Here is a 27,522-nt window from a genome sequence, read left to right on the forward strand (position 1 = left end):
GCAATGTCATAACACCAAGGTCAAGGTTTTGGATCCCCTTACCAGTCAGCTGCCAAACAAACAAACATACAAACAAACAACAATCAAAACCCCCCAAACTGAGAGAGTAGTATGAAGAAATTGAATTCTTTTATTCCTTCCTAAGCTAGTGAACTGCCTTCTTACTTGAGTTTTTAATACTTTAGCCTTAGATTGTGGTTTACATGTAACTAATGTGCTTTGAGTGCTCCACACACAAAATCTTTTTTTCCTGAGTTAGAGTAGCTTGACAGCACTACTAGCATTACAAATACAACTTTAAATAAAGTAGAGGCAGATGTGACTTATATACTTAGAATTAGATTATTTACTTGCAGTAAAATACAGGCAAAACTAAATAGAAGACCTAGACAAAATTCATGCAGATTCATGTGCATGACTGGGGTCAACAGAAAGAGAGGAATATTCAGTCACTTAAAAAAAAAAAAACTTTTCAGAGAGAAAATGGGAACAGTTGCTGTGATTGGCAGGAGGTGCTGCTGTCTGATATAAGTTGTTTCTACTTCTTTTGATTCCTGTGTTTTCTTTCTGGGATACTGTTATTAAAAAAAAAAAAAAAAAGGAAGCTTACAAAATGCCAAATATTTTCTACTGACCAAGAGCTTAAATTGGTTTCTTTGGATAATTTTGAAGAGTTGGATGGTACAATGTTTTCATTTCATCTATAAAGGAAAATACAAAGAATTGCCATGAACAGAAGTGTGGTGTGCCTCTGAAGGATTGTGAGGTTCAAGCATGTGCCAAAATAAGGTTGTTTAGTACACCTGCAAAAGCTATTTGATGAGATTTTGGGTTAATGAAGGTGCACTTCCTACCAGCCCAAGCAGTTATTTTTCAAATATCCAAATTTCAGAAAGCCATTTGGTATCCCAGCAACAGCAGTTCACCTATACTGAAGAGTTGTGGTAGTTGTCACAACACAACAACTTAAAACATTTCTTAAGTAACATTGCTTATGACTTTGAATGGGTTTGAATGCTCTTTCAATAGCACTTATTAAACTGTGTTGAAGTGGCCACTTGCTTGTCCATCTTCTCAAATGGATTGTAAGCTCCTAGAGAGCAGACACTGAATTTTGTTCACCATAGTATCTCCAGGGATTCATTGAGGATCCAGCACTTCAAAATGAGATCCAATAATTACCTGATGAATAAATGAAGAAGTGAATAAATCTCATGTTCTAGTATAGATTCTGATTTGAAAAGATGGCAGAGAAAATGGTGATGGCCATGTTGTTTGGCATTACCTTCTAGACTCTAGCTTTACATCAGAGATGATCTATTTCTTCATCATGGGAGCCTCTTCCTCATAGTGGCTCTAAGTGCTTGAGAGTCCTTTCAAGTTTCTGCTCTCTAAGGCCCATCTCTTTACCATTTGTTTGTGATGCACATGTTGTCAACACTCTTGCTTTAGGGCTTCTGAATCATCATTACCATCCCTTCAGCTTTGTTTAAGGATAATAAAGTAAAATATGACAACTCAGATAAAATTTAAAACCAATGTCAAATCATCATCAAAATCAAGAATGTCTATAAGCAGTCTACAAGGTCTGCCAATTTCTTCCAGCACAGCACATTATTTGTTGTTCAACAATGGGAGCCACACGTTGAGGTATGTCTTGCCCATCTGTACACAGTCTTAAATAAGACATATAATTAAACAATAATGTATTTTGGATGTTGCTCTGAGTGCACATGTTCTTCTTCATTATTACTGTAGTGGTGAATTTCTGCCATGGAACATGGGGCTGGTTTAAGATAGGCTCTGAGCGGTATAATTAGTGGGACCTCTATTATGCAAGACCTGGATGCACATAGCTTAGAGCTCTTGCCGTAGTCACCTTTAAAGAAGTTCCACCCAGTGTGATAAAAACACTTTTTTTCTAAATGTTAAAAGTGGCATAAAAATATTACAGAAAGTTTAGAAGACAGCAAAAAGAAAATCGAAATCTCATGCCACCTTGATATAACAGCTTTATCACATTTAAGAAATCCCATCCAGTTTTTTTCATATATATGTTTTTACATAATTGCATTCACAATAAAATACATTTTGTATTCTGCTATTTTTACTTAACATTGCATCATTCACATTTTCCATGCTGTTATATGGACTTCATACATATTAATTATAGCTTGGGAAATAGTATGTCCTTTTAGCTAGGTCTGGAAGGTTAATACATACACCAAGGGATGAAACAATCGTGTGTGGGTTTTTGTTTTGTTTTAAAAACCTGTAAGTTTACTGCTAGAGTGATTTAGTGTTGAGTTAGCTCATTATATTTATGTGAAAATAGTTGCTTTCACTTAAATATAATAATTCTATTGAAGGCATCCTCAACTCTGCCCCTTTTAGTTAACACACTTATCTGAGTTCCTTATCCTCTCCTACACTCCAGGGGCTTTAATTAAGGTATTATTACATTGTACTATCCCCTTTACAGAAATGAAAAATATTAAAGAGATTAAATGATTTGTCTAAGTTTTAAAACAAGTGGTAGCCACAGTATAGCTCTCTTAATTCTTACTGTGAATAATGGTACTATGGTTGTGCCTACACAGTGTATTTTCTCCCAATTCCTCTCTTGTACCAGGCCACACTCCCCCCCGACCTGGCCAATCATCCAACCCATTCACTCAGACAAAATATTTAATTCTGGGGTGCAAATATCCAAGCAAGGACAATTACAATTATAATTCTTCTCTGTAATTAATATATGCTAGTTGGAAGAGAGTAACTCTTTTTACTTTACTTTTGGGGTTGCCAAGCTAGGACAATGTCAAGTTGGTTCTGCTGGCAGTTATTTTTACTGCCACCTGGGAGAAGGTGTGTTTTCAATTTAGGAGAATAAAGCTGAGTAGACATGCGAGGTGGAGAGAGGGACAGAGAACTGAAGCACTAAGCTCCTGGTTCCTAAAGCTCTTCATTCAGTTCTGTGAATTGCCCTCTTACCTTTTCTACCACTATGAGGCAATAAACTTAAACTTGCTTAAGCTAAGTTTGTGTTTTTATAACTTGCAAGCAGAAAAGTCCTAACTAATGCAGTTTCTGTAACTCTATACAAGACATTTATCACCACTAGTGAAGAGCACTGTCAGCAGATATAGTAAAAAGAGCTCCCAATAATAAGATAAAGCTACGAAAGTGAGGCAAGATATAGGCCCAATTTGGAAGAATATTTTGGAAATTTAGCATTTTAATTTCTTTCAAAAACTAGTTAATATTTGAAGAATCTAGGTCCACTACAACCAATAATGTAGATATTTCCAAAAGTGTGGTCAAATATGCCATAGTTTATGTGAGGGTGTACTAGCCTAAAATACAAGGGAGTAGGAAGGTAAGAATTTAATAGTCCTGGATTGGTTATGATTTCTTAGGATTTAAAAAAGGAAGGAAAGGAGTTTAGAGATATAAGAATGAATGACTGCCATATTTCTGTACACTTTTAAAAATATAATTGAAAACCCTATATATTAGATTGCTTACAGTTCCATTGTTTTTAACACATGAAGAGAAAGCTCTGAGGCATAACATGGTTACCTTAATGTTTTAGATTGTTTTAACAATCTATTTGGGTTGATTGACTTAACCACAGTTAATTCTGTGGATGGGGGGAAAGTGGGGACTCACTTGATAAAAAAGGCCTGAATTTACTCTATTGTTGTCAAATAAATAATATAACTTTGAAATAATTCTAGGCAAAAATTTTCTTTTGCAGGCATCTTTAAAAAAAAGAAAATATTTACATTAAAAACATTAACATTCTGTGAGAGAAAAATAGAATGCACATAAAAATGCCTTTGTACTTTAATCTTAGTGAAGTATATATTCATCATGATAGCTGTATATTTTCTTACTATTTAATACAGTAACATAAAATTTAGATTAGAGATATGAAAATATTCTTTAACAGAACAGTTTTGCATGAAAAGTGATTTTTATCTGGGCAGACATAAGATTGTTCATGTCACACATTAACATTGTATTTTAAATAACTGTGTGATTATTTTTTAGTAACACTAGCACTTTTGTTTTATACGCGCATTCTCAAAAATTCCAGTGGCTTGTTTTCTTGTATTTCTCTTAATTGTGGTGATCTTAAACAGATCTTTAATTTTAAATCTGCCAGTTGTTCTAGTATAGATGGGTAAATACATTTTCTCCAGTTGGCAAAGATGGTTTGTTTGTAAACACCGTCAGGATATCTGCACTTTATTGGATTTAATTTTTAGTAATAAAGACCTCCCACATTACAGATTCTTTCCAGACTAAATTTGCCTGTGTGGGAAGCAAAAGAATCATCAGTCAGGGAGAAAAAGTGAATCCATATGGTACTCATGATTCTGCTTCCCTGGCTACAAGGAAGAAAGAGTTGAGTATAGACAGCGCCCCCAGCAAATCTCTTTTTTTTCTAAAAAGCTTGATGTTATGGTCTGAATTTTGGGTCTCCCCAAAATTCATATGTTGAAACTTCATTGCCAATGCGATAGTATTAAGAGGGGGGCCTTTGGGGGGTGATTAGGTCATGAGGGCTTTGACCTTGAGTATGGGATTAGTGCACATATAAAAGATGGCCCTTATATAAGTGGCCATTATAAAAGAGGCCAGAAGGAGCTTGTTAGCCCTTTTTCCCTTCAACCATGTGAGGACACGTATAAATTGCCATCTGTGAGGAATAAGCCCTCACCAGACACTGAATCTGCTGGCTCCTTGATCTTGTATTTTCCAACCTCCAGAACTGCGAGAAATAAATTTCTGTTGTTTAAATTACCCAGTCTAAGGCATTTTGTTATAGCAGCCTTAATAGCCTAAGAAACTTGCTATAATAGCAAAGATTGATGTCAATTCCATCCCAATATCTTTCAGATAGCTTAGTTCACCCATTGTATTAGTCCGTTTCTGTTGTTTATAACAAAATGCCTGGAACAGGGTAATTTGTAAGAAAACAAAATTTATTGCTCACAGTTTTGGAAGCTAGGAAATCTGAAGTCCAGGAACATATCTGGTGAGGGTCTTCTTTGACTTTAATGCAACACAGGGGTCTCACATGGCAGAAAATGGTGGAGCAGAGAGAGGGCTAACCTTAGTTGGCTCTTTTTAAAGCCTTCAGATCCATGCCCATGACCATCATTCACTAGGATCAATCCATTCACTAGACACAGTCCTCACAATAAAATCAACTCTTTAAGGCCCCACCTTTCAATTACCATAATAGGATTTCCCACCTTCTCAATAGTCACAATGGGGATCAAAATTCTAATACATAAAACCTGGGGGACACAATTCAATCCTTATCACCCATGTACCATACATCAAGTGTGGATGATTAACTGCAACTGAGAGCATATTCTACTTTGCCTCAAGTCCTGCTCTGTTTCTCCTGCATGTATTTCCAGTCCCTAGCTCTAGTCACTCCCTTCCACTTTGGGGCTCACTCCTACCCCAGTCCAATCTTAAGTACTCTGTAAGGACTTTGGCTCAAGTTTTCACACAGGCTCTATGAAATGGGGAAATTTAAAAAAACCCAGATCTGTCAAAAAGTAATCAAAATATTATCTTCAGCTTTATAAAGGTGAAAAACCAAAGTTGGTAGTAGAACTTGAAGGGATGACAGATCTTCTTCATTTTTACAAAGTTATACGTAATTCTCCACTGTGTAGAGAACAGACAGGAACTGAAAGCTTTTCTTTTGCTAGACTCCAAAATACCTGGAACAGCGCCTATCTCTTGGTCAATATGACCAATGGGATGAAGAGGAAACTGGGCATCACATACACTTTACTATTAGTTCTACCTCCCTGAGCATAAATAAAAGCCTATTATCTTCCTTGTATTTCTACCATCCGTAGCTGCTTGTCAACTGAATTTCAGCAAAAGAGAAGAGAAGATGGTGTTTCTTAAGACACTGCTGTGTTTATGTCCATGTAAGTTATTGGGTAAATTTAAATTTAGCTTTAACAAGCTTTCTGGTTACTGAAGGGGACGCAAATATTGATAAAACTTATACTTAAAAAACTTATTATCTAGTGTAGTGGGTAGAATTGTGTTCCTCAATAAGAGATGTTCACATCCTAACCTCTGGTATCTGTGAATGTGACCTTATTTGGAAATAGATGCAGATGGAATCGAGTTAAGATGAGGTCATACTGGGTTAGAGTGGTCTCTAATCCAATGACTGGCGCCCTTATAAGAAGAGGGAAATCTGGACACATAAACAAACAGGGAGAATGCCATGTGATGACAGAAGCGGAGATTGGAGTGAAATGTCTACAAGCCAAGGACTGCTAAGGGTTGCTGGCCACCCCCAGAAGCTATGAAGAGGCAGGGAAGGATTCTTCCGTAGAGCCTTGAATAAATCAAGACCTGCTGATACTTTGATTTTAGACTTCTAGCCTCCGAACTGTGAGAATAAATTTCTGTGGTTTAAGCCACCCAGTTTGTGGTAATCTGTACAGCAGCCCCAGGCAACTAATACACTAGTTAAGGAGGTAGAAATATAAATAAATTGTAACAGAGGTTTAGAGATCTATGAATATAAAGAAATGAGACATAGCTTTCTAAATGTCATGGACAGTAATTCTTAGAACACCAGGTTTCCTTTGCAAAGATTTAGTAAGCTATCTGACTTTATGATTTACTGTGTGATTTAAAGTGAGTCACCTCACCTCTCTGAACCTTTTCTTCCCATCAGTGAAAGGGGGCTTTGGCTCATCAGATTATCGCTGAAGTCTGTTCCACCTGTGATATTTCATGTCTCAATCTGTACCGTATATGATTTGTCTTCAACTGTATACGTATACTTTAAGAAGTTATTAGGCTAAGCCATAAAAGTCACTTATGGGATTTAGTGCCCTCTACTCTTCCTGTCACCCTCCCCACCCCCACCCCCAAAAAGAGGTGAGAAGTATGTGAAACTAAAGTATCTTATTCTCCAAGCTGAGCTTCACTTCGGGTGTATGGAGTTAAAGGATAAACTATCTTTCATAGTTTGTCTGTCCATAGACTAATCAACCCAGCAGTATAGTGAAATAGAGGGAATTCACGTAGGTTTGAATCTGGGACTCAGTGGAGTCCCTGGGCAGGCAGTTTCAACCGTCTAAGCCTGTAAAATGGCGATAACAATATCATCTATCGTAACGAGTCATTGCGAGGACTAAGTAAAATAGAATACTATGTATATTTTTTAAAGTGCCTGGTAACTAGTGGGCGCTTAAAAATGTTACTCGCTTACAAAATCCTGGCTTACAAAAAGAACTAAAACTTCCGGGGTCTGCCTGCCCCCAGGTTGGAGACGAGTCGGGCACCGGGTACTCCCAGCCCTCTCACCCCCGCACCGGCGGGGAACCTGGCACCGCGGGCCCGGCGCGCCGGGGCGGGAGGGCACGGGGGCGGGGCCGGCGGAAGCGCTCGCGCGCCGCTGTCAGCTGCGCCGGAAGTTCTTGTCCGGGCCTGGCGGTAACCTTGGGGGTCTCGCCGTGGCCTCCGACGCTGCTGCAGGTCTGGGCTTTGCCAGTCTGAGACTCACTCGGGCTAGGCTCGTTAGCTTTCAGAAGCCGTCGGGATTGCGGAAGAGGACGCCTAGGGCCTCGGGGGGCAGGCACCCGGGCGCCGGGCCGTGCCGCCGACATGTCTCTAGTGGCGGAAGCCTTCGTCTCCCAGATGGCAGGTAGTGCGCGTGGCTGCGGACCGCGGATGGAGACGGGGGACGGGGCGCGGGGCAGTCGCGGGTAGCAACGTGAAGGTAGAGGGCAGGACTTTTCTCCAGCCTTGTGGCATTAGGTAGATGCTGAACCCAGGCCGGGGGTGGAGGTGGGCACGGAGTACCAGAGGTACCTCATGGCTGAGAAAACCGAGGAGGAGACACCTGGCCAAGGTCACCCCGCAGGGCAGGAGTCGCGTCTGCTTCCCTTGGGCGGTGCTTTGTTGTACTGCTCCCCATTCCATCGGGAGGGGCTGGGATCGTGGGGGGGGCGTGGTCACAAGGGCTAGCCATCCGAGTACTTCCTAGAGTGGGGCCAGAGTCTCCTTAGTGGACCTCACCTCACGTTTAAGGTGGCTGTCCTTGTTACCTGTTGTCGTTGAGGGGCCACCGAAGTTCTTGCTTCTTCTCCAAGAAACACAATACTGCCATTTGCTGTCTCTAGGATTCATTGAAATGTCGTCTTTAAGTCTAAATGTACTTTAAAGAAATACCTTTGATTTGATGTACTGAACATGACTGATGTAAATAGGTTTATGTTTTCTCTTATTAAGGTTCTTATTTACTGTAGTGAAAGAAATTAAATATTGTTGAGAAAGTGAAGAGACTAGGCATAGATATTTCTAGGTGTAGATTAATGGAGTTCGTTTTAACTCCCTAACAGTGTTTCCAACATGAGCACAGTAATGAGGCAGTCCAGGATAAATTGGTACATTTAAAATAAGAAGGTAGTATTTTGGAAATGGGAAATACAGAATGTGTCTTAAAATTTGCCAAAATGTTTTTCATTGCATTACATTGCTGTGAACATACATTTCTTTTTTCCATTTCTACTGAAAATAAATACATTGTTTTCTAGTTGAGAAGCTCCCACTAGATTGCACACTTCCTGAAAGCAGGGATACTTGTTTTGTACCCCATTGTGTCTTGAGCACCTTTCATTTGGGGCTCAATAAATATTTGTGACCTGAATCAATGAGTAATCTTGAGATTTCAAGTAATGATTATTTCTATTTTTACCACTTAGGTTGAAAAAAACTAGTCTTATGTAGTTAGATCAGTGATTAATTTAGATTGCTACTATGTTAAAAAAATCATTTCACAGCGTGAAAAAGAGAAAAAATTGGTAGATTTGATTGCAGAAAAAATTTGAAAGCTTTGTATGATAAAAGACACCATAAATAAGTCAGAAAAATAAGAAGAAAATGACAACTGGACAGAATCAAGGACAAAGAATCTGAACAGACAATTCATTAAATGGAAAATGCAATGGTCAATGAACAGATGAAAAGGTGCTCTCTATCACCAACAGTAGATAGCACTTTTCCTACCTAGTCAGATGGACAAAAATGAATATGATAGTTTCTAGTACCGACAGGGGCATGGAGAAAACAGTTACCCTCAGACTATTGATGTGTCTATAAATTATTACTTTCTGGTAACAATATAGCAATATTTATTAAAATGTTATTCTTTGATCGAGAAATTCTACTTATGGGGATTTATCTGATAGAAATTTAAGGACCAGTACTTAAAGAAATACAGTGATATTAATTGTAGCATTATTTGTAACAGCAAAAAACTAGAAATGTCTTAAATGTATATCAAATTATGGTATACCTATCCAGCAATTTCACTTCTGGGTATACAAGTATATTCAGAGGAATTGAAATTGGTATGTCAAAGAGATATCTGCACTCCCACGTTCAGTGCAGCACTGTTCATAATAGCCAAGATATGGAAGCAACTGAAGTATCCATCAACGGATGAAAAGATAAAACGTGGCTTATACACACAGTGGAATACAGTCTTAAAAAAGAAGGAAATTCTGTCAATCATGACAACATGGATGGACCTGGAGGACATTATGCTAATGAAATAACCCAGACACAGAAAGACAAATACTGTATGATCTCACTTAAATGTGGAATCTAAAAAAGTCGATCTCATAGAAAGAGTAGAAAGGTGGTTACCAGAGGCCAGGATAGGTGGAGCAATAGAGAAAGAGGAGATGTTGATGAAAGGTGCAGTTAGACTGGAGGAATAAGTTTTAGTGATCTGTTGCACTGCATGGTGACCACAGTTAATAATAATGTAATGTATATTTCAAATTTGCTAAGTTTCAAATTTCAAAATTGCTAAAAGAATAGATTTTTATGTTCTCACTACTAAAAAAATAAGTTGATAAGGTGATGGGTATGTTAATTAGCTTGATTTAATCTTTCTGCAGTGTGTCCATAGATCAAAACACATTGTACCATGTAAATATACACAATTATTATTTGTCAATTAAAAAATAAATTTACATAAAATTATGGTATACCCACATTTTTACAGATACTAAGAATAAAGAGGTGTACCTGTTAAATATACTGGTTTGAAAGCTATGATTATATCAAGTAAAAAGAAGTTGTAGAATAATATATATCTTTCATGAACCCATTGTTAAATAAATAAACCCTATGTAAACATGTATATGTATATGTTTATATACACAAAGAAAAACTTATAGAAAAATATTCAACTAATTTTGACTAGCAATTTCAGGGTAATAATGATAGTGTGTTGGTGGGAGATGGACAAACTATTTCTGAATTGCTTGAATTATTAGTGAGCATGTCTTACTTTTGTAATTTAAATGATTATAATTTAAAAAATTGAAAAGATTATATTTTGTCAAGAAGTGGGGAAAAAGGAGGCTAAAGTAATTTATTTGAAACCCTGTGTTTGACTTTTAAGTGACTTATAAGTGTGACTCAAATCCAACAACTATTGACAATATTCTATTTCTGGTAATAACATTGTTTTTGTGGAAGAGGTCAATCTTGAGAGGTTAAAGATATCTACATAGTCCTATTATAACGTAATAAGTAATTATGAATCTGTTTTTGTAATTCAGAGGTCTAATTTTTAGTGTATCTAACATTTGGCTTATTCTTTCTTCCATTGGACATGAGCTAACACCCTGTTTGATATTTCTTTTGGAAACATTTAAAGGCATCTGGAATCTGTGATCTTCTTTAAGTGTCTTCCATGAGAGCCTTATTCATCAGGATATCTTTTTGGAAGCCTTCTCTGAACTCCACAGTCTAGGTGAATCACTTCTGTCTCTTTGCTAATACTGTACCTCCCACCAAGTTGTTTCAGGTCTTACTCCTTAATATGACTTATTCTGTCCATTTCTACTGCTATTACCTTAGTTCGAGGCTTTGTCATTTCTCGTGTGGGTTAATAGTCTTTGAACTGATTTCAAGACTGGACTTGCTTCCAGTCTGGTCTACTTCTGATAGACTCCACACTGCAAGCAAGCCGCACTGAGTTTTTTGTCTTTTTTTTTTTTTTTTTCCTAAAATGTTGATATGACTCCTCTTGTTTTAACACCTTTATTAGTTTCCTATTGTCAGTAGGGTAGAGTGAGGCATGTAAGAACCTCTGTAACTTAGTCTAAGTCTGTCTTTCTTGCCTCATCTCTTGTCGTTTCTTTCTTTGAAATCTAGCCTTTCTAAACCATTTGTAGTGTCCATCCTTGGCACATGTTGCCCTCTGCCTGAAATGTCCACTTTACTTGGATAACTCCTTTAAGATTTAGGGCACCATTTTAACTTGCAAGTTTACTTGAAATTTTTTTCCGGTCAAATAAGAAAGGTTTGTTATGTTTTGTCTTTTTTAAAAAATAATAATAATAATGATGTATGGCTGTTGTAGAAAATGAAAACATTTAAGAGAAATATAAAGAATAAAGTAAAAGTCATCTGAAATTACACCACCCAGATTAAGACTTAAAAATCCCATCTGCATCATTAAAACTTTGGTTGAACAAAGCTATTTTGTTCTTTTTCTGAATTAAAAAAAATGACATAAATAGTATATAATGTGCATTCTTTTCTGTAACCTATTTTGTCATATAACATATTGGGATATCTTTATGTCTGTGAATGGAATCGTACATCATCATTTTTAAAAGGTTACATAGTACGAGAGTGCTTCAAAAAGTTCATGGAAAAAAATTTAAAAATAATATGAATCTTTCCATGAACTTTTTCAGTACCCTCATATTTCATTGTAATGAAGAAGCCATAATTTACTTATCCGGTCTTATTCTGATGGGTATTTTAGGGTGTTGTATCTGTCAGTTCAACCACAGAAGCAGAAACAGTAGGATCTCTGTCTCTGTCTCTATCTCTATCTCTACCTCTGTTTATATACACACATGTATGTGCATGCTCACACACACACACAGAATTGGCTTATGCTGTTATTGTGGTAGCTCAAGGAAGTGCAAAGTGCACAAGGCAGGCAATCAGGAAGTGGGAATCAGGAGGAAGAGAGTGATTGCAGGACCAGGCTGCTTGGAGTGACTGATCTCAGTGAGGACTTAAGCCCCCTTTTAAAGGGCTTTCAACTGATTAAATCAGGTTACCTAGGATCATCTCCCTTTTGATTAATGTAGTCAACTAATTAGAGACTTTAATTTTATCAGTAAAATCGCTTCACTGCAACATCTACATTAATGTTAGAATAACTGGGAGAAGGTGTTTGTGTGGTGCAGAATGGCTGTTGCCTTTTGTTTGTCTTCCCAACATGTGCTAAGAGAATTTCCTTATAGCCCACCTTAATCAGATACATAGTACAAAGAGAATTTTGTCAAATGTAGTTCAGTCTAGCCAAGTTGCTGTGTCCCTAAGCCACCACAGGTGTATATGATTTTTCTCTCTTGTAAACAATGCTTGCATATACATATTTGTACATCTGTCCAGTAGTTTCTTGGGATAAATTTCTTAAGGTGGAAGAGGATTTTGAGTTGTTCTTTTAGCTTAGTAAGTAATATGGAAAGGAATGGTAAATTATGATTTTGAATGAATAGTTTGGATGTCTAGTGGTGATATGCTGGATTTAGAATTTTTCAAGGAGGGTAAAAGTAGTCCTGGATATTGAATTGTTTTCAAATTCTTCTATAATAAATAATTTGTGTATTTAAAATTTTCATGTGCTTTTTTTTTAATTGCAAGATTTTCCAATATATTATTCAAGTTTTGTCTTCTGATTTTTTTTTTTTTTTTTTTTTTTACAGTTTGTTGAATATGAATATATCATAGGGAAGGATGGAGTAACTGCATTTGGGTTACTCGACTACATTTGGAGCAGTCGCTGTAGCCAAAAGGGTAGAGTACTATGATAAACAGACCTGACTCACTTGCCCATCTGTGTGGCAAATCTGGAGTGACTCCAGGCATTAGGATTCCACAGTGCCACCAGATACACAGAAAAGAAGGGAAAGAGGTGCTGAACACTAAAACAGCAGAAATCTGCTGCAGTGTTGATCGCTTCCTTCACATTGCTTTTATACTTCCTGTAGATTTTGGAGTGAGAGTCAGATCTGGGTACTTATTCAGGGTGCTTGCCAGTTGTGTGACCTTGGGCAAATCACCTGCCTTTTTAAGCCTCAGGTTTCTCATTTGTAAAATTGAGAAGATAACAGTAATATGTTATTTTAAAGACAAGACTAGGAAATATTTTAAACGCTTGGCATTGTGTCTGACACATAGTAAGCACTCAGTAAATGTTCGTGAATATTATTTTTAGCTGCTTACCTGTCAGTTTTTCTCTTCTGCTGGGTTTTGCCTCCAACTCCCCGTGTGCAGATGCAATTTGGTAAAGCTTTTAAGTTATTTATAAATAGAATACATAATTTATTTCAATAATTTGAAACATCTGCAAAATTATTGCAATTATTAAAATTACTCTTAGTAATTTATCCTAGAATAAAAAATTTTTCTAGAATATTTATTTTAGGATTATATATTTGATATGCTGTAGCCATGTTTTTCATTATAAAATTGAATCTTGATATAGGTCCTAGTGGAGGTCTGTTAGTTAGACATTGCCATAGGTGGTTACTGATAATAAAAAGAGTAAGCTTCCATTTTTGAGCTATTGTGCTAAATGTTTATATACATAATTGCTAATATTAACAATTTGTTCTTGTCAGATATGTGTTATTCTTGTTTTGTGGATAAGGAAATTGAAGCTCAGTTAGGTAATCGGGTATTATTCCTAAAAGATTAGGAACAAGGTCATTGGAGTAAGGCAGAACTGAGTTCTATTCTTAGGTCTGCTTCTTGTTCTATGATCTTGGGCAGACCTTTTTAGTCCTTAGTTTTCTCATTTGTAAAACGGGGATAATGTATTTTATAATGTATATTAAGCACTTAGTATAGGGTGGTACATAATAAGTGCTCAATACATGGTGCTTTCTATTATTATTTTTATAGCCCAAGATCCTTTCATTTTATAATAAGGGGTCCTTTGAGGATGTTATCTTTCTATGTCTGGAATCCCATTACCATTTTGGACAGCAAAAAATGACCAAAGTGTTCTTAATTTTCATTTACTCCTGTACCATGTTTTGTGAAAGATTACTTCATCAGTGCCTTGCTATCTTTTAAGCACATCAATTAATTTCATTATACTATTTCTTATCAATCTTTTGAAATCAGGACAGTATCTGTTCTGTTCTTTATTTAGAAGCTCAGTAAACTATACATATAGTTTAAAGGATGAGAAAAGAATATTTGGAATATTTCATTTATCTCCTTGTGGGTATTTGGGTGCTTAATTATTTAAATTTATTATTAACTTTATTTTAGCAGTAGCATTAATTTATGGTTTGTGCCAGGAGAGTAGTTTTGCAGGGTTCTGTGGAATCCGTATGTAAGCATTTTGAAAGTAAGTGTGACAAAGACAGGCATGTTTTTAAAAATTTGTTTTTATAATGGTTATAAATTGCTTTCTATTCCATCTCTCCTCATATGAATACTGGGGAATCCGAACTTTAGAAGTAAAATAAAAGTGATATTATTACTCACAGAGTCTGTTGAAGAGACAATGAAGAACATTATGATAAAGGCTCTTACATCTGTAAATCAGAATATTGAGTGATGATAATTGCAACAGAAATTTGAAGAAATATAATGCATTAAATTCTTTTGCTCTTGAAAATGAAGATACTTTGTTAGTTATTTTCACTCAGTATTCTGAGGTTTCTCCAGTATTGAAGAAGGTATTGTGGAGTTATTGAGAAGTAATTAAATTGGCCATCTCATTTCAGAGAATCTTTTTTTTTATATTCATAGTAGTCAAATGAGTGTCTCATACTCTGGTGCTTATCACCTTGGTAGATGGGAAGTTGATATTGAAGGGGCAGATGGTGGAGCAAAACAAAGACAAAGTAGGTTATACTTCAGATAAGAAGCAAAGTACAGTTTACTGACAGCAGTGTGGCCTATTATTTTATCATACTGTGTTCATGAATAAATTAGAAACCAAATTTTTAGAGGCAATGTTTTGTTGCCTTTTGAAGACTTTGATATAATGTTAAGATCCCTTGAAAGACTTGTTTTCTGATCTTGAAATAAATTCACAATTAAGCTGTACTGTGAACTTTAATTTTCTTGTATGCTTTATTAACATTCATACTCTGAAATTACATAATTTTTAGTTTCTAACTTAAAAGATTTTAGTGCTAGGTGTGCTGTAAAATTTGTCGGTCTTATTTATGTAAAGATTTTTGAATTATTATTGTTAGCTCAAGCCTTCCATATTTGGGTGCAAATTGAAATAAAACATTTTAACATTTTTCAGACATTTTTGAAATTTCTTGATAAGCTGTTATCAGATGAACTGAAGATATCAAATAGAGATGAGATATTGAAAATTCAGTCTTCTCTTTTGTTCAAAGCTACAAATTATAATATTCAGCAAATCCAGCTATAGACATTTATATGTACAAGAGAATTATTTGCCTTGCCAGTAAGACAAATGTGTTCCTTAATTTTTTATTGCTTTGTAAATGATCCTCTATTCTTGAACACTTTTCTTATTTTTGTGTGCTCTATAAATGAATCATGGTTTTGAACTTTTTTACATCAGTAATAAAAATGAAATTTGATTGGTTGGTAATAAGGAAGGTTCTTTCCATAAAAACAATCATTTTGTCATGACAATTCTCATTAACTGTAACTGTGTTAGCAAAATAGAAACCATAAAATGCATTTCATTGTGCGTATATACTTAGCTATGTTTTTGTGCTGATTATATATTTTTATCTCTAAGGACTTTTATAATCCAAAGAAGTTTCTTCATAGGTTAACCTGCCTATGGATTTTTAAAAAAGACTTTTGGTGTATATATTTATCCCAATGAATACAGTATTCTTAAATATTATAATGGAATTTCCCACCCCTCCCACCTCCCTACATCATATTTTATTACCTGGTCACCTTACAGCACTGACTAGAACTTTATACAAGTAAATTGTATCATTTCTTTAACTTGAAGAGGCTGTCATTACTCCAGTATTTATTTCTGTAAAGCAGTACTGGCAGCTGACTCTTTAATGATCTGGCCTTTTGTTGACCTACTTCTTTTGATTATTAGTCTTTATGTTATAGGAGAATGTTTTGGCATCATGAATTATAAGTAATGTTTCTGATTTTCTTATGAATTCAAAAAAGGTTATATGTCAATAAGAAATAACATAAAAATAAAAGTTGCTGACTACTTTTTTATTAGACATCGTTATTGTTATTTTTACTATTACTGTTTCATCAATTTTAAGATTCTAATTTGGCTAGTGGATGAAAATGAGTTACATAATGTTAACTGTTTAAAGTAGTAATTGATATTTGTTCTTCAGTTGGGGTTATGAATTATTATTGATGTATTTTGTCCCCAAACAGATTTCTCCTTACCATATTATTTGCATTGATTTTCCCATACTATCATTTGGTGGCTGTTTGGAGAATAAAAATAATTTTAATATTAAAATACATATTTAGAAAGGGAGATACGGTTTAGAAATCATGGAGTGCAGATTAAAGACCAACATACAGTGTGTTTTATTATTTACTGTTCTGCATTATCTTTGCATCATAGGTAAATTACTTTATTGGTGTGCCTTTATGAAAAGATGTAAGATTTGAGTTTAGCTAGAGTCACTAAGTCATTTTTCTCTTGAATTCTCTCTTTTTTCCCTCAATCCGTGTATAATGTAGCAACTGCCATTCAGACCAGTTTTTAATAATGGTGGTAAGCCATTATAGTCACTGAATAGCAAATTCTGGGGGCTAGAGATCAGGGAGTCGTGGTGATGTGGTCAGGAAGTTGGAGACAGTGAGATTTCAGAAAGGTAGAGTTTCAAGATAATGGGTTAATAAAATGAAACTGACCGGAGGAAAAGTGGAAATGTCAAAATCCATGTCTAAAATAGTAATAAACACAATACAGTCAGGAATCAGTTTTGTAACTGATTTAGATCAACAGAGGGGATTCTGAGGCTTCAGATGAATCAACATTTAATTCTATCTTTAATGATAAATCTGTGACTAATAGTCACTTGTAGTGTAACAAATCACCCAAATTTAGGGATGTGAAACAGCCATTTTATTATGTTCATGGATTCTGTAGGTCAGTAATTCAGACAAGAGATATGGTTTGTCTATACCCCATGACCTCTGGAAAGACTGAAAGACTGGTAGTGATCCAGTGGTTGAGGGCTGGGAATATCTGGAAGTATCTTTACTTACATGTCTGATGACTGATTCTGTCTAGGACCTTAGCTGAGGTTGTCTTCTGAAATGCTTATATGTGGCTTCTCTGTGTGGCCTGAGGGTAGTTAGGTTTTTTTACATGGTGGCTCCAAGCTAACCATGTAAGAGCTGCATCACCTTTTATGACCTAGCCTTGGAAGTCATGCAGCATCACTTCCACCATATTCTATTGGTCACAAAAGATTCAAGAGGAATCTGCCCAGATTCAAAGGGAATTAGACTTTACTTCCTTGATGGGGAAGCGATAAGCTTCTAGAAGAGCTTATGTGACAGGAGATATTGTTGTGGCCATCTCAGCTATACCTGTTTTAATTAGAGCTGGGAACTGACTAGTCCCACTCGTGACTGAATAGGAGTTCTAAAATGGAATGGGAGTGGATGAGAGATGTGGTTGGGTAGAGTAGTACCCACTCTACTACTATGTAAGGGTGGTAATGCACATTGCAATTACCTGTGGAGTTCTCTAAAACTACTGATATCTGCCTTGCACTACATCCTGCCCGACCTTGCATGTCTGTACACACATTCTTTTTTTCTCACCAAAGGTGTGTTATATGGAAAAGTTGAAGGTGATGCTAAAGCAAGTATGCTTTTCAAACACTCCATAGATGATTTGGCTGTGCGCCTCTGGTTAAGAACCATTGAATAATTTGGAGAGAAAGTGAATTCTTGAGCTTATGGTGTTGAATTTAGTACCCATTGTTGAGATGTTAGCTTTCCATAATTTGGTTCAACGGTTTTATTTTCAGAGTTATAACAGATTTTTGCTGTCAGATATCTTTCAAGCTTTAAATAGCAAAAGTCTTGCTTGTATTTTCTACAAAATATATTTATTTGTTAATAGGGGCTCTGCCAGGTGCTGAGGTTCTAAAATGAGTAATGCTATTCTTGCGTTTGATGAACTTATATTCTTGTGCAGGACATATCTATTGAAATAGGTAATTTCAATATCAAGTGGTATATCCTATAATAAAAATCTGTACAGAGGCAGCAAGTTCAGGAATCCTTTGCTGAACATTTTACCTCCTTTCCTCCAAGTAAATTAGGGGTGTTAGGTTTTTAGTAAATATCTTAACTCCTCTCCCTTCCCCTCACTTTCTATCTGGCACTCTTCCAATTATTTTTTGGATCCGATTTTGATTCCATCTCCTCTGTGAATTCTTTCCTGTCTTCCTCAGGCAGATTTAGTCATTTCTTCAAGAGTATTCCTACAGGTCTTTATACATTCTTTTGGCCTAATGCTTATATTAATAATAATTATTGATTGAGTACATTCTGTAGGCTAGGGATTATATAGGGCACTTACATAGTTTTTCTGATTTTATTCTTCCAACAACCTCACAGGATAGTTAATATCTTCCCCTTTTGCAGTGAGGTAATTGAGGGAAGAAGTTAAGCAACTTGGCCAAGGTCAATCAGACAGTAAGTTGTAGAATTGGAAGGGGAACACAGGTGTGTCTGACTCTAAGACCTATGTTTTTTCCCTATACCACGTGTATTCACGTATTGTATTATAGGTGGTTATGTGCATCTCAGTCACCCCCTCTTCTCTTCCTTGCCTCTCATCTACTCAACAAAAGTAGACCCTAGAGGGCAATGACAGTTTTATATTCACCTTTGTTTATTATAGTCACTGGTACATTTGGACATTTAATAACCTGTTTGTTTAGTATAATGCCTTTAATATTTTGGGAGGTAATCTCTGAGGATTTTCTACCCCTGTTCTTATACTCATTAGGGAATACTGTGATGGTAAGGCTATGTTATCTTGTTTCTTGTTTTTTTCTTCTTGGGGAATATTGCAGTTCTGCCAAAATTTCAAGGGGTTTAATAAGTCAAATCCTCTGTAGAGGATCATTTGTTTCACAGCTAGTTGGGAGGAGTGAGGGAAGAGGAATAGAGAGTTCTTTGGTTACCTAGCTTGATGTGACATAGTGAGTATATTTCAAGTACATAGAACAGTGAGCACATAGTAGATACTTACAAAAATAGGTGCTGTTATTACTATCAGTGTATTTGGTTTAGAGTAGTGGAGTGCTCCTAGTTTGAGGGATATCTTTTCAATTCTGTAGGATTGAAAGAGAACCATTAAATTATTGCAGCTTGGTTAACATTGTTGAGGTCTGATAGTTGTGTGGGCTATTTTCTTATCTGTTCTTTTGGGCCAGATATTGCACTTTTAATCTTAACCAACTGTTTCTGTATAGTTCTATTGTTAATCTCACATTCATTTTTTTTTCCTGAGAAAGTGTTGTCAGTGCTTCCTCTTTTTTATTTTTTTTGAACTTCACATTACCATTTTAATAAAGAGAATTCAGATTTTGAGTCCTAGCTACAAGGTTTATATCCATTAATTAATGATATTCATATGTAGTTGACTTGCTTTTTATTGGAAATTAATGAAAAATGGTGGATCATTTTTATAATGAGACAAAGTCCAAACGTAATCATTTGAGAACATGACACATGCGTACTTACTAAGAAAGAATGGAGAGTTTAATTTTTTCTTTTCTTTTGTGGCTGGCCAGAACGGCGATCTGAACCCTTGATCACGGTGTTATCAGCACCGTGCTCTCTTGAGTGAGTTAACCAGCCAGCCTCATAAATTCGACTTGTGTTTACTTTAGCCTGAGTTATTGGCTTGTTGATGCTGTTAATTTGGTTTTTGTGTGTTTTTTTTGACCCTTGTTAACCTCTAGAAGTTTGTCAGTTTTATGAAATCGATCCTTGAATACTCTTTTGAATTTGATCTCTAGTTTCACATAGATAAGTTTAGATAGCTCATGTTCAAGTCTCATAATTGCTGGCTTATTTTTACTTTCCTTATTGATTCCATCTAATGGAAAAACTATCATTTAACTACTTTGGTTCCAAAATAAGTGTGGCCCCAGTTCATTAATCTTAGAGGCTTATTCTGGGACGTTATAAAATTGCAACATCTTACTGAGGTATGTTTTAAAACATGGTTTTAAGCCATATCTACAAATGCTTAAGCAGAATAAGATGGTCAGAAATCTTTCTGAATAAAATTAATCTACACAGATCCTCACTACCACCCTCTCTGAGCCAGATGAATGAAAGAGATGAAAAGAACTTAATCTTATTTTAAGTGCCATCTATGTATGTATTTAGGACAGTCTTTTTTTGTGGTGTTTACAGACCATCTGCATCAGATTTACCAAGAGTGCTTGTTGCAAATGTGGATTCTTGGTCTTCATTTCGACATTATCAAAATCTCTGAGTTTAGAGTTTGATGGAAATAAATAATTTTACCAAGTTCTTTAGGTAGTTCTTGTACATTAAAGGTTGAGAACTACTGTTGTAGGATGATTATAATTGCTTTAATTCTGATACTTACCCGAGAATGTTTATTTGTGAGTTCTGCAAGAGATAAGCTAATTTAATTGTGTGTTCACTGACTCTGGAGTCAGACAACTTGGGTTCAGATCCTGGCTGTTGTCACTTAGTAGCACTGTGACTTTGAGCAAATTACTTATGCTTGTGCCTCGGTTTTCTTATTGTAAAATAGGAGTGATAATAATAGTGTCTACCTCATAAAATTGTGAAATAGTTAATATGTGTCAAGCACTTACTTGTATAATAAGTGCAATAAGTCTTAAAATTTTCTATTTACCTCAGCTTTATTGAGGTATAATTTATGTGTCCTTTTTTAAGCATACAATTCAGTGATATTTTAGTATATTTACATAGTTGTCTAGCTGTTACCACCATCTAATTGTAGCTTCCTATCACCAGAAGAAACCCCTTGCCCATTTACAATCAATCCCCATTCCCACCCCCAGCATGAGTCAACAAATAATAGCTTTCCGTCTCTGTAAATTTGCTTATTCTGGATATGTGATATAAATGGAAGCATACTCTGTGTGTGTGTGTGTGTGTGTGTGTGACTGGCTTTTTTTTTTACTGAACATAATGCTTTTGAAGTTTATCGATGTTGTTGCATGTATCAGTACTTGGTTCCTTCTTATTGCCAATAGTTTTCCATTGGATGGATGTACCATATTTTGTTTACTCATTCACCAGTTGATGAACATTTGAGTTGCTTCTACTTTTTGACTATTGTGAATAATGTTGCTGTGAACATTCATGTGTAAGTCTTTGTGTGGATATATTTTCATTTCTCCTGGGTGAATACCTAGGAGTGGAATTGCTGGGTCATATGATAATTCTGTATTTAACATTTTGACAAAGTTTTTGTGGTCCCACCAGCAATGTCTGAGTGTTCTGATTTCTTCACATCTTCTCAACATTTGTTATTGTCTGTTTTGTTGATTATAGTTTTCCTAATAGGCGTGAGTGGTATCTCATTGCGGTTTTGATTTACATTTCCCTAATGACTAATGATGTTGAGCATCTTTTTAAAATCACATTGAGTGTGCTTGTTGGCCATTTGTATATTTCCTTTGGAGAGATGTTATTCATATCTTTTGCCCAATTTAAAAAATTGGGTTATATTTTATCTTTATTATTGGATTCTTCATATATTTTGGATATAAGTTGTATGAGTCTTGGGGAATCTTAATTGCTTTCGTCATCATCGTCATCATCATCTGTATAGGTAGAAGCATAGGTAGTGTTTGACCAAAAGGAGATAGATTCTCATTATTCTCTAGTTTTATTTGAGCTCTACCTTTGGTTGTGAGGGGGAAGTTCTGCCCTCTACTAGTTTTCCTGCATTTTCAATCTGTACTGCCTTCCATCTTCTGCTTCCAGAATGGCGGGGTATTAGGATTCGCCTGCCTTGGATATTAATTCTGCTGCATCTTTCATTCATGTGACTGACTTTGGGTCTTTTTACTCATTTTTTTACTACTTTGTTCCAAATAAATGAGTGGTTGGAAATATTGCTGAGTGATTTGTAGAATATTATTTGACATACTTGCCATGGTTCAATACATTGACATTCATTTGGCATTTTGGATATTGTGCACTATCGTATATGATTTTTTCTTAGTTTTTATGTAACGTGTAACCTAAACAGAATTAAGCCTTGTTATAGGTATTGAGGTAATATTTTTTGTCATAGTGTGGTAAATGCCAATAATTGCTAGAGTTTTTAATTTGAGGCAATATAAAGGTAATAAACATGGAAATAAACCATGTGGTACCTCTAAAGTATGAAGTGTCTTAAGGGCAGTTGCTTGGTTTTCTTTATAATTGTATCTTTAGTGCTTAGAATGGTGCATGGCCTGTTATATGCACTGAGTATTTATTGAATGAATAATAAAACCGATTTGTAAATTTACTTTCTGAAATGAAGGTTATGTATAATATATGCAACAAGCAATTGAAAATATACAGTGGGCTCTGATGTCTGTCAAGTTTTTTCTCTCTAAGGACTTATGATAACTTGTAGCCAAATAAATAGTTCCTGGTCTGAATCTTTCTCCAGAAGAATTTTTCCAGAGTCTGGGAATCTTTCATATGTCTGTCTTACACTAATCTAGTCTGTCCTAGAATGTCTGCTTCTTGCTTCCAGGCCCATTTTAATCAAAGGTAGTTTTTAATCTTTTTATCTACATTTGTTTGCAGTACATTCTTTAAATAGCTTACCACTATGCTACACAATGCTGCCTGCCTGTTTTTTAGGTTTATGAAGATAACTGTGTTACCATGTACTTCTCCATTCTCCAACATGAGCCACTTTTTGACATGAACATTGATCTCTGATTGTTGAGATAATGGGAGAATGGTTTTAAACTCCTTTTGTAGGAAGAGTCACTTCCTGCTTATATATCTCGTATGCTATTATTAAACATGCCGTATGAAACAGTAGCTCAGGGGCATTACTGTTTAATCATTTTATGGTCATTATTATCTGGGATATAGTGTTATCTTTGATTTGTACTGTAGTTTGTAGGTTGACTTGCTGTTGGATTAATACATCATCCTTAAAATTCTAGTTTTGATAAAGTTCCATATCATTTTATTTCAAGTCTAAACTTATTAAAAATCTATTTTAAATGGAGCCTCCATATCAAAATTGCCTATTTTTCCCCCCTAAACTTTTGATTATTTTATAGCAATTGTCATGATTAGAGAAGTAAATAACATATATAAAAATCTTCTCAGGGCCAAATGATGCCAGAGTATTTACACATGGGGTGACACAAAGCCTGGGGTTCTGGGGCTGGGATTCCACCCAGGACCCTGCCCCAGGCCCCGAGCCAGGCTTGAATGCTGGTGCCTGCCAATCGGACTGTCCCACTGGCCACTGCATGTGCTTAGGGAGCATCAGGTAGCCTCAGGGCTCTGCTTGTTGAGCCTGGTGGGAGACCCTCTAGCTGACCTGTGGTCCTGCCTCCTGCTCAGGGGGCTCCCCACACCCCACAGGCCAGCTCAGAGGGGCCTCTGGGAATCATAGGGGGCAGTGTGGGGGACACGGGCTGGGATGGAGGTTGGGATGATCCGGCCTGCACATGCACACCCACACTGCCCCTTCACAGAAGAATCGCAAGAGGGGAGCTATTTTTGTGTGTGTTTTCTCTTCTCAGTCTTCATTTCTGCAGTGTTATTTTTTTGTTTCTTTGACAGTGACATAAACTGAGGTAAACATCTGTGACCAACACCTCTCCTAAGGGGTAAAGGGTACCAATCCTACCAGCAGAGGTGGTGGCAGCAGCAGCAGTGGTGCAGCAGAGCCTTGACCTTGTTCCAGTCCTGCTTTGGGGTCAGGCTGGTCGCTGCCTCTCAGTGCCTCTGAAAATGAGGGGGCTGGGCTACATAACTATGGTCCTTTCCCAACTCTTAACATCCGAATACTACAAGGGAGAAAATGCCCGGACAGAATCTTGACAGGAGAGATTCCAGTGAGGGATATCTACCATGGCGTCTTGCTTCCTTGTTATTGTGGGAGAGATCAGTATGTCCAGAGGCCTAAGGCAAAAGGAGAAGTCATGGTTGGGATTGGTGGGCCCGGCTGGGCTCCAGGTGGGCCAGGAAAATTCCCTAAAATTTAAAGGATTTTGAACTTAGTGTTTGTGTTGATATCACTGAGATCATCAGTATAGTATTTATGTCAAATTAGCCAATTTACTTTCTTTTTTTCTGTGTGTGTCTTGGAGTAACTTGTTTAAGAGCTACCAATGCTCTTTGAGCATTCTGTTATATTAATAGTATTTGCATTTACACCTTTGGCAGAAAGCCATACAAATTTGGAGATAGGCTACACATGTTTCTTACTCCTTTTATATAACACTATCTAAATAGTCTTGCTAGGCTGAAGAGATGACATCTATGAGCTTTTGGAATCTAGTTGCCTAAGGATAAACTGAGTTTGACTTCATTAGTGCACAAATGATAGGTTTGTGTAGAGTTGTTATAGCATTAATCAATTTGATGGCTTAGAAATATGACAGAACTGAAGCAGTGTGTAATATTAGTGCCTATTCTTCTGCAAATTATGTCTTCACCTACATTCATATGCCAGAGGAGTCATGTTATACATTTAGAATGTGGAACTTAAAAAAAAAAAAGAAAGAAACAACAACAGAGGGCACCTCTTTTCATGGCCCTTCTGTTCTCCTCTTAGATTAGATCATCAAGAGATGCACTTTGGAATTAGACTTGTTTATTAGGTCATAGCTCTTTCATACTGTGAAATACCCTGAATCGAATAGAATGGATAGATCATCTGCCACCAGAGTGACTTATCACCTAACTTAATGCTTAAGAGAATACTGCAAATGATATATAATGTTTAAAAGACCTAGGGATATACATACGTGAATTTATTGGCTAGCAGACATTTCACTAAAAATTGTAATTAGAAGTAAAAAATATTGATTTTGATTTTTTTTCATTATGTTGTATAGGTTGATAAAGCTTAAAATAAGTAGCTTAAAGACAATTAAAATGAATAAGAAACTTTCTGCGGTGGCAGTATCATAACTAATAACGTTTTATCTGAAGTGTGATTATTGCTAATTAAAAATGAATAAGAAGCAAGTATGTGTTTTCTGGGGGAGTTGTGGATGTTGTTTGATGGAGATAGCATTTAAATTTGGTCTTGAAAAAAGGTGTAGAATTTGGGTGTGTGGCAGTGAAGGAGTATTCCAGACCAAGGGGAGCAATTTGAACAAAGTCACAAAGGTGAGAAAGTATGAAATATATAGGAGAAATTTGAAATATTTTGGTTGGATACGTAGGTCTTGTTAGGTGGGTAAGTAGGCAAAGATCCCTGTCCTCTTCACTACTTTATGTACGTTCCTCCTTTAGTGTTTTCTGTGGTCAAAAAAGGTAATTTCACCAGCAGAGAGGAGGACTCATCCTTGTTCAAGAGTACGTGAATGACTGGGTTCTCTGCTAAAACTTCAAATAAATATTTAATTACTAGTGTTCTTTAATGTGGGGTGGATTGTGTGCATCCTGTAGTATGCAAGACAATCTGTTGAAGTACAAGAAGGAAATATCTATAAATTAGCTATGCCTTTATACCTGTGTACTAACCCTAAAACTGGAAATCTCTTTATGTTTGCTGTTTTATATATAGGTATATAGTTTTTATATAGATATATAGTTTTCATCAGATATTATTGCTGTACCATTCCTAAGCCTAATGGTAAAGGCCCTCAACCATCTGACACACTATCTCACTACTCCCCTTTCTACATCCTGTGACCATAACCAAGGGATCACCATTTAAAAAAATCTCATGTCCTTATAATAAAATATTTGAATATGCAGGCCCAAACAGATTTAGAAATCTTATGGTTGTTAATTGTTGAGGTAATGTATCATGCACATTATTAAACATACCCTAAAAAAGAAAGTAGAAAGAGTTAAAAAATAAATAAAAATCCAAGTTCCAACTATTTTTAGGAAGTTTAATATTTTTAGAGTTGTGTTGTTAGTTGTGGTGGCAGTACTGAAGTTGTCTGGGTAAAGTTTATTTTATTTTTTATGTTTTGCCATCAGTGTGGTTTCCTTATTTTCCCTGCTGCATTCTTAGCCTAAATGGTACAGAGTAGTAACAATAATGATAGTGGTAATAATAAAAACAAACATTTATTCAGCCTGCATTTACTGATTGCCCGGTTATGTGCTAGGTTTTAGGGATGAAGTGGTAAGCAGAAATCAGACATGAATGCTAGATTCATGGTGCTTATTTTCTAGTGAGGGAGATAAACAATCAAATTGTTACTCAAATCAGTGTAAAAATGTTGACTGTAATAAGTGATATAAAGGGGTGTGTGTGCTATAAGATCTTGCAAAGGGAGTGTGTGAACTATTCAGGGAGGTCAGTGAAGACTTTCCTAGAGATAGGACTGGCTACATTTTGTAGGGCCAAGTGGAAAATGAAAATGCGAGACCCCTTGTCAAAAATTAAAACTTTCAAGACTGTTACAGCAGAACATTAAACTAAGCATGGGGCCCTTCAAAGTGCCGGTCCTGTGCAACTGAACAGGTTACATGCCCATGAACCTGGCTTTACTTGAGGAAGTGATGTTTGAGCTAGGGTATGATAACACAATAGGAAAAGAAGATTGTTCCAGAGGAAGCATGGTGCATTCAGAAACTGAGTGAAGGCCAGTGTTGTTGGAGTTCAGAGTAAGAGGGGGTAGTGTGGGATAAGATAAAGTAGTGTGTGATAAGTGTGTAATATTAGTGCCTTTTGGATAGAGGGGCTATGTGTAAGGCCAACTAGAACCCTGTAGGCCATGCTGAGGATTCTGGTCTTTATTCTAAGAGCCACACATAACTATTGATGTGTCTTAATCTTAAAGTTTGTTAATAATACCAGTAACTTGCACCTTGACAGCGTTGGACTTTCTCTCTCACCCTCCATTTCTTGACAACCTGCTTTTCAGAAACTTCTAGTCTCGTCCTTTATATTTATTCTAAGGCTGACCTTTCCTGAAGGCATATTTAAAACAGTGCTTTACGTCAGGGAGTGCTTTTGGTGGTAGAAATTGAAAATAGGTAGGGTAAGTGAGTCATGAAATTTTATTTACTATTTAAGTAGTTTGTGGTCTAAAAACATTTCAAGTCAACTGAAGAAAAACTAGTAAAAATACAAATGTTTTACTGTTGTTTTAAACAGATTTTTATTTTTAAATGTTACAGATTTTTTAAGTGTCTGTTGTCAGTATCATGATTTTAAATTAATGTCCCTCTTTTATACATGCTCAGGTGTAAGGGGTGGGTGTTGACTTG

At 36.1% G+C, this 27,522-nt stretch overlaps 1 protein-coding gene and 1 pseudogene across 1 annotated transcript in view; both read left to right on the forward strand.

The window, feature by feature from the left end:
* Window positions 1-7,482: 7,482 nt before the first annotated feature.
* The window catches only part of MTX2 (metaxin 2), a 56,445-nt gene continuing 36,405 nt past the window's right edge, over window positions 7,483-27,522 (forward strand). Inside the window, exon 1 of the mRNA XM_063100828.1 lies at window positions 7,483-7,705. Within this exon, the coding sequence (XP_062956898.1) occupies window positions 7,666-7,705 (40 nt within the window). The 5' untranslated portion in view covers window positions 7,483-7,665. The remainder of the gene's footprint in view (window positions 7,706-27,522) is intronic.
* Window positions 25,232-25,312, forward strand: LOC134364996 (U4 spliceosomal RNA; annotated as a pseudogene).

This window comes from Cynocephalus volans, chromosome 1 (genome assembly GCF_027409185.1).
Source record: "Cynocephalus volans isolate mCynVol1 chromosome 1, mCynVol1.pri, whole genome shotgun sequence".
NCBI lineage: Eukaryota > Metazoa > Chordata > Mammalia > Dermoptera > Cynocephalidae > Cynocephalus > Cynocephalus volans.